This window comes from Priapulus caudatus, unplaced genomic scaffold (assembly GCF_000485595.1).
Source record: "Priapulus caudatus unplaced genomic scaffold, Priapulus_caudatus-5.0.1 Scaffold1800, whole genome shotgun sequence".
Taxonomy (NCBI): Eukaryota; Metazoa; Priapulida; class Priapulimorpha; order Priapulimorphida; family Priapulidae; genus Priapulus; species Priapulus caudatus.
This window is the reverse complement of record NW_014578861.1, coordinates 22,370-31,104: the sequence shown is the minus strand read 5'-3', so window position 1 is coordinate 31,104 and position 8,735 is coordinate 22,370. Positions and strand designations below refer to the sequence as shown.

At 43.1% G+C, this 8,735-nt stretch overlaps 1 protein-coding gene across 1 annotated transcript in view; it reads right to left on the bottom strand.

The window, feature by feature from the left end:
- The window catches only part of LOC106817624 (protein Wnt-2b-like), a gene marked incomplete at its 5' end in the record, with an annotated part of 11,676 nt that extends 6,732 nt beyond the window's left edge, over positions 1–4,944 (bottom strand). Inside the window, 2 exon segments of the mRNA XM_014822304.1 lie at positions 3,858–4,046; positions 4,829–4,944. Coding sequence (XP_014677790.1) covers positions 3,858–4,046; positions 4,829–4,944 — 305 coding nt within the window.
- Positions 4,945–8,735: the final 3,791 nt, after the last annotated feature.

The following is an 8,735-nucleotide window of genomic DNA, read 5'->3' as shown; positions in this document are numbered from 1 at the left end:
CTACAGCATCTCTGTCGGCATGGCGTGCACCCCGTCACGCGCGCATGCAGCAAAGCGTCACCTTCTCACTGCGCATGCGACCCTTCCAAGCGTCAGTAGAGGTCAATCGTAACGTGGTCGTTATCGTTGTGAGCACAATAATCCAATTGGACGCGAGTTTCACACAGTTGTATTATTATAGATTTTTATTTGTTTCTGAGATTAATTAGATCGAATCCTTACACTAGGTTATTGCTTCTGCTGTATTGTCGTTGCGTGGTATATTGCAGTGTGATTAGGTTATAATTGGCACGCGGCCGCTGTTCAAACATGTGATTATCTCGGACAAATTCCCGCTCTATTATCATAATAGCTTCCGATGAATTAGTCGCTCGAATGGATGTGTTTTTAGCCTCGCCTAAATATTAAGAGTCGTATCTGTAGTACGCAGCCGACTCTTGTGTTTTTCTCGTGGTCAAAGCGTGTTGTAATTTAATATGCCTTCAAGCGCGTGAAAAACTCGTCTCTGTCGCCTTCCTGAGCCAAGCTTGAACACGCCGTCAATATCTCGCATAGTTTATACCCGCACTTAGTGCGAATAAGCGCGTATATTATTATTTATTATTATTATTATTATTATTTTATTTATTTATATAGCACCTTTTTACATGAAATGACCAAAAGCGCCAGCAGAATCAATATCGCAAACGACTGAACAATAAATGAAATGCCTAATAAACGTATACATGTGATATATATTGCTACAACTGCGAGATAAAATGATATTAAAACAAAGTTAACTATGTATAATCACTGTACAGAATGTCTATAAGGGAGTTACACAGCTTGTTACTGAGGTACTACTACTAGCTGATTAAACAACAGGCATCTTCCGCAGATGGGACCGCACCGGCGACCGTAAGGGAGAGTTCACGTGGGGAGGCTGCAGTGACAACGCGTGCGATACGGAAGCCAGTTCTCTCGCATCTTCATCGACGCCAAGGAGAAAGAAGCAGAAGGATTCGCGAGAGCGTTGGATGAATCTCCATAACAACGCGCAGGCAGAAAGGTACAGCAGCGCCACCGCTGCGCGTTCCCCCCCCCGTATACGCCTATATCATTTGCAATATATTGATGTGTGTGTGTGGGTGGGGGGGTGCCGTGTGCGTGTGTGTGTGTCTCTCTCTATTATGGACTCTTGATGGATTAGAGAGAGAGATAACTTATATAAAGCGCTTCAGTTCGTACGTAGCGTGACGTTCTTTCTAAATTTAATTTTTAATTTTTAATAAGGAAGCCGATGTATAAAAAAATGAATTTCGACTAAACAAAGGCACTAAGCACTAAGCAGTACATTCGCACTAAACAATACATTCGCACTATGCAGTACATTCGCACTAAGCCGAAGTCCTACATGTAGTTACCTCTCTGTTTGTGGCAGGCGGTTAAAATAACTTCGACTAAGCGAAAGCACTAAGCACTGAGTAGTACTTTCCACTTAGCCACAAGTTCCTTTCTCGCTTAACACTACGTTGGCAGTCGTGTAACAGTCGCGTGAGCCTGGTCGGTGTATTCGCACTAAGCCAATACATATGCATCTTTCTTGCTTGTGTTTTTGGCAGGCGAGTTGCAGAAGCCACACCAACCTGGAGTGTAAGTGTCATGGCGTCAGGCGGGGCCTGCCACTATCAGCACATGCTGCGCGAGCCATGCTGGACTTCAGAGATAGTTGGTCAGTTCTCTCAAGAAGAAATATCTCAGCGCCACGCAGGTGATGAGCAACCAGGTAATAATGGCGGCCGCGAGATCTCGCGAGAACGTCGAGCGGGCTCGCGCGCGGAAAGGCGGGCACTGCGCAGCAAATTTAATATCGCGAAAATGCAGGACGGTGTTAAATGAGTAAAAAAGTAGTTTTATAATTTAAATTAGTTTTGTAACTAATCGGATATTTTGCGAAGTTTACGCTGGTAGTTTACGCGGATCTCCCGCTTTAAAAATTTAAAAAAAAACTTAACTTTACGATCCGGCAACATTCGAGACCCACGCTCCTCCTCCCCCAATGCCCCTCCTCTCCCCCCCCACGCTCCTCCACACGTCCCTCCTCTTCCCACACCTCCTCCCACCACGTCCTCCTCTCCCACGTCCCCATTCCCCCAGCGCCCTTCCCCCGGCGCGCCTTCCCCGCCCTCCGAACCTTCCTCCTCCCCCGCACGCCTTCCTCGTCCCCCGCGCGTCCCTCCCTCCGCGTACCTTTCCTCCCTCCCTGCCACCTCCCCGCCACCTTCAGACTTGTGCAGCAGCGTGGAGACGCATGAGAACGCCTTGCTTTACGGCCTACACGTCGCTGTTGCCCCCCCCCCTCTTCTCTCTCTCCTCTCTCTCTCTCTCATCTCTCTCTTTCTCTCTCTCTCTCTCTCTCTCTCTCCTCTCTCTCTCTCTCTCTCTCTCCTTCTCTCTCTTTTCTCTCTCTCGCTTTCTCTCACTCTCTTGCGCACCTTCCCTCCCTCCCTGCGGCCATCCCCCGCCCCGCGCAGCAGCGTAGAGACGCATGAGAACGCCTTGCTTTACGGCCTACACCGTCGCTGTTGCCCCCCCTCCTCTCTCTCTCCTCTCTTCTCTCTCTCTCCCTCTCTCTCTCTCCTCGTCTTCTCTCTCTCTCTCTCTCTCTCTCTCCTCTCTTCGCCTCTCTCTCTCTCTCTCTCTCTCTCTCGATCTCTTTACTTCGAATATAATTAAAGATTTAAATATCAAATATTAAATTAATTTAATCCAAACCGCGTGATTAGTCTTCAGAGTCACTTAGTCATTAGTTCACAATCTATCTACTAGTAATTAATAATACTTAAAGCTTAGTAATAATTATATTAGTATACGGCGGTTAATTCAATCGTCCTTTATATTCTTAACACGTATACGCACACCATGATCTTCCTTATTCTACTAAATATAATTAGAAAGGAGCGAGAGCGCGAGGGCGCCAGAGATCAACCCAATCAACGATCTACGGGAAAACCCACAAAATGTATGACGTAAAATAACACAGTAAATGAGGCAAAGGTCTGTAAGAAATTGTTAGCGTTTAAGCAGCAGAAGGCATATATTAATAGGTATAAATTATGGTGAATTTAAGGTGTACTGACTGTGTTAGACGTTAAAGCGCTAAGTAAATATAATTATTTAAATATATAGCGTTAGTAGTTAAAGCTAGAAATGATTAGGTTGCCCATTCGTATCACCATTTATTTAGAAAATTATCACACATGTTTGTTATAAACAAGCATTGTTACGTAGAGCAGTCATATTTTTTCTTGTAAACTCTCTACCGATAAATTTATGGTTTTAGCTTTAATAAAAACACTAAAAAGCGTTTTAATAAATATATAATTAAATAAATGAATAAGTGTGCGAATAAATAAATGAATGAAGGAATGAATGGATAGATAAATAAACGAATAAATAAATAAATGTTTAAATAATTAAATAAATAAATAGCAAACTCAGTAAACAAATAAATAAAATACATGATTATAATAAACCATGGCTACACATAGCTTCACTTGGTGTAAGCGGCCCTGACTGCGGGGATGTGTATTATGTATATTATGCCGGCTCCTGTGTGTGAGGCACAGCAGGCTGGCGCGCCATACAGATTACTGACGCCTACTTACACCGCTTATCCCGTGTCTAATACCGGCAGAAAATTACTACCTGTATTACTAACTACACACACGCTACTAGTCTATGGGCTGCAGTGACATACCGCGGGTTACCCATTATACCGCGGATCGGCCTCGCTATCCGCATTATAATTATACAGAATTATTTTGGAGGTTGTAAAATTATATTGCAAATATATAGGCGTATACGGGGGGGGGAACCGCCAGGCGGTGGCGCTGCTGTACCTTTCTGCCTGCGCGGTTGTTATGGAGATTCATCAACGCTCTCGCATCCTTCTGCTTCTTCTCCTTGGCGTCGATGAAGATGCGAGAGAACTGGCTTCCGTATCGCACGTTGTCGCTGCAGCCTCCCCACGTGAACTCTCCCTTACGGTCTCGGTGCGGTCCCATCTGCGGAAGATGCTGTTGTTTAATCACTAGTAGTAGTACCTCAGTAACAAGCTGTGTAACTCCCTTATAGACATTCTATACAGTAATTATACATAGTTAACTTTGTTTTAATATCATTTTATCTCGCAGTTGTAGCAATATATCTCACATGTATACATTTATTATCATTTCATTTTATTGTTCAGTCGTTTGCGATATTGATCTGCTGCGCTTTTGGTCATTTCATGTAAAAAGGTGAAATATAAATAAATAATAATAATAATAATAATAATAATAATAATAATATACGCGCTTATTCGCACTAAGTGCGGGTATAAACTATTGCGAGATATTGACGCGTGTTCAAGCTTGGCTCAGGAAGGCGACAGAGACGAGCTTTTCACGCGCTTGAAGCATATTAAATTACAACACGCTTTGACCACGAGAAAAACACAAGAGTCGGCTGCGTACTACAGATACGACTCTTATATTAGGCCCTAATATATGCTAAATAATTAGGGCGAGGCTAAAAACACATAATTCGCGCACTAATATATCGAAGCTATTATGATAATAGAGCGGGAATTTGTTTGAACAGCGAGCGTGCAATTATAACCTAATCACACTCAATATACCACGAACACGCAATACAGCAGAAGCAATAACCTAGTGTAAGGGATTCGATCTAATTAATTCTCAGAAACAAAATAAAAATCTATAATAATACATCTGTGTGAAACTCGCGTCCGATTCGATTATTTTGCTCAACGATAACGACCACGTCACGATTGACCTCTACTGACCTTGGAAGGGTCGCATGCGCAGTCGAGAAGGTGACCTTTGCTGCATGCGCGCGTGACGGAGTGCACGACCCCTGCCGACGAGATGCTGTAGACGAACGCCGCCTCACGACTACCTACTGATCAGAAGGCAGCATTAATTATTCACTATTCAGGTATATGTACGTCCATCTTGCTCCGGGGCTCTCGCTGCATATACACGCACGCACGCGCAAACACGCACGCACGCACACACGCACGCTCGTACTCTGTTGTTCACACACGTCTATTTTGCTCCGGCGTCTCTCGCTGCACGCACAAACACGCACGCACGCTGGCTTGTACGCACGCACGCATGCATGTACGCACACGCACGCACTTTCATCTTGCCCCGCGTTTCTAGCTGCATGCACGCAAACACAAACACGATTGCACGTATTTTCGCGCAAATACGCGTACACGCGCACGCACGCATGTACGCACACACGCACACACAAACACGCACGCACGCACGTATGTACGCACGCGCGCACGCTGGTGCTCTCGCTCAAATACACGCACACACACGCACGCACGCACGCACGCACCACATTTTCGCTAGAAATTCGTGAGATCGAAGTGTTTTTCAGGCGCGAGTTAGTAATAAATTATGCATGGTCACTAACGCAAAATCAAGCATCAGGCATCAATAAGAACAGAGCGGGACCGAGACATAACAGCGCTGCAGTGTACGGCGAACAACGGAGAGTGTCCGTACAGACGCATAACGGAGGAAATAAATTCAAGCTGCTGAAATGCATTAGAATTTTACAAGGATATTGTACAATGTATGTGGCGTGTAGGGTGACGGCCCCAAAATAGGCTAGTAACTGATTAATAGCTATATTATATATATAATTATATTTTACTATACTGAAAATATATATCATTGATATATAATAATATAGTAGTTGCTAATACAGCGAATAGTGTGTTGAAAGTGTTTGGTAATACAGAGAGTGAGTAGTGTTAGCCATGCAGGGTTGACGGCGATGTTTATAGCCGCGGGGACCGCGATGTGTGGTGACTTGTGTTAGGTTTCGTGAGTCCGCCGTACAGATGGGAGCAGTTGGGAGGCAGCCAGGGCGTGAGTGTGCGACACGACAGTACGGCTGGTCTCATCGGTCGCCAACGACAGGTAGGTTCAATTAGCTATCATCAGCGTCTCTCTCTCTCTGCTGCTCTCCGGTCTTCTCTCTCTTCTGTCTCACTACACCCACACTCTCTCGCTCTCTCACACACTCTCTCTCGCTCGTCGTCCGTCTGATCTTTCTCTCTTGTCGCTCTCTCCGTAGTGCTTTCTGCTCTCTGCTCTCTCTCGTCTCTCTCTCTCTCTTCTCTCTATTTATGCATCCTCTTGTTCTCTCTGCTTCGCGGCTCTCTTTCTCTCTCTCGCCTGCGCCGGTCTCTCCTCTCTTGCATCTCTCTCATCTCTCTTTCTGTTTCTCTTTTCTTCTCCTCTCTCTCGTCTCTCTCTCTCTTTCTCTCTCTCTCTCTCTTTTATTTCTATATATTCTCTCTCCCGTACAGAAGAAAATTCCATTTTGTTTGTACATAATTACATTCGATCCCGAATAACCAACGAAACATTAAACACAAATAGGTTTTCCCTGAAATTCAATTCGTTTAAATATTTCTACATGTAGCGGATTTAATTACATTTCGCTTAATATATTTTTATTTTATTTTATACAAAGAGGGAATTCCGCCTCAAATAGTATATTTTTATAAGGAAGAACCCCAACGACGAACTGCGTAAATCTAATCTAAGAGGTTTATTTTATTTATTTATATAAATATATATACCTATATATATATAGGGAAAGAAAGAGTGGCGCACATTACTAAACACTAAAATTTTACAACCTCCAAAATAATTCTGTATAATTATAATGCGGATAGCGCGGGCCGATCCGCGTATATGGGTAACCCGCGGTATGTCACTCGCAGCCCATAGACTAGTAGCGTGTGTGTAGATAGTATACAGGGAGTAATTTTCTCGCCGGTATTAGACACGCCCCCGGATAGCGGTGTAAGTAGCGTCCCAGTAAATGCTGTATGGCGCGCGCCTGCCTGTGCCTACACACAGGAGCCGGCGCTAATATAGATAATACATCATCCCCGCGTCAGGGCCGCTTACACCAAGTGAAGCTTGTGTTAGCCATGGTTTTATTATAATCATGTATTTTATTTATTTGTTGTACGGTGAGTTTTGCTATTTTATTGTATTTTAATTATTAAGACATTTATTTATTTATTCGTTTATTTATCCATCCATTCATTCGCTTCATTTCATTTGTTTATTCGCAGCCTTATTCATGTTATTTCATTATATTTTATTAAAACGCTTTTTAGTGTTTTATTAAAGCTAAAACCCATAAATTTATCGGTAGAGAGTTTACAGAAAATATTTTGACTGCTCTACGTAACAATGGCTTGTTTATAACAACATGTGTGAGTAAATTTCTGTAAATAAATGGTAATACGACTTGGACACTGAATCATTTCTAGGCTTTAACTACTAGATATATATTTAAATAATTTAATATTTACTTAGGCGCTTTGAACGTCTAACACAGTCGTACCTATAAATTCACCATAATATTTACTATTAATATATGCCTTCTGCTGCTTAAACGCTAGACATTTCTTACGAACCTTTGGCCTCATTTTACTGTGTTATTTTACGTCATACATTTTGGTGGGTTTTCGTAGACTCGTTGATTGGGTTTGACTCTGCGCCCTCGCGTGTCTCGCCTCCTTTCTAATTATATTTAGTAGAATAAGGAAGTCATGGTGTGCGTATTACGTGTTAAGGCAATATAAAGGACGATTGAATTAACGCCGTATCTAATATAATTCTTAGTAAGCTTTAAGTATTATTAATTAGCTAGTAGATAGATTGGTGAACTAATGACAAAGTGATCTGAAGACTAATCGCGCGTTTGGAATAAATGTAATTTAATATTTGATATTGAAGATCTTTAATTATATTCTAAGCAAATGAAATTAATATATAGTATATATATATATATATATATATAGTATATCCTAACTATATTAGGGTGGGCGCTTGGCCCCCCGCGCAGCGGCAGGGCGCGTGGCGTCGTGGTGTTGTGTGTGTGTGTGTGGGTGTGTGTGTGTGTGTGTGTGTGTGTGTGTGTGTGTGTGTGTGTGTGTGTGTGTGTGTGCGTGTGTGCGTGTGTGCTGTGTGTGTGTGTGTGTGGTGTGGTGGCGTGCGTGCGTGGCGTGCGTCGTGTGTGTGTGTGGTGTGTGTGTGTGTGTGTGTGTGTGGTGTGTGCTGTATGTGTGTGGTGTGTGTGTTGTGTGGTGTGTGTGGTGTGGGTGTTGTGTGTGTTGCTGGTGTGGTTGTGTGTGTGTGTGTTTGTGTGTGTTACGCTGCGTGATATAGATGAAATATATAGAGCATATATAGATATATAGTGAAGCAAAATATATCAGGCAGTCTTAAGTATTTACGAAAATCCAACAAATTTATAAAATTACTAGCTAGCTTTGCGGCTGCATCTCGCTCGTCGGTGCGTAGCACTCAATGCTGACGTGTGTCGAACATTTTATATGTCATATATTATATATATATATATTATATTACGCTAAGTTAAATATATACCAGCAGCTTAATATTTACTATAAAATTACTAGTTATCCTGCATGTTTGTGGCGTGACTGCAATGTCGGACATTTTGCCGTGTGTTGTATAATAGATCTGGGCCAGCGGTAACCCGGAGGTGATGGTGTCGCATTAGGAGAAGGAGCCGAAGTACGCGCCTGCCGAGTGGCAGCAATCAGTTTGCCGCGTGCACCGCTGGAACTGCAGGCACCGGTAGAGAGAGACGCCACGTGTTCTGGGAAGGGTGATTGCCTGAAAGGT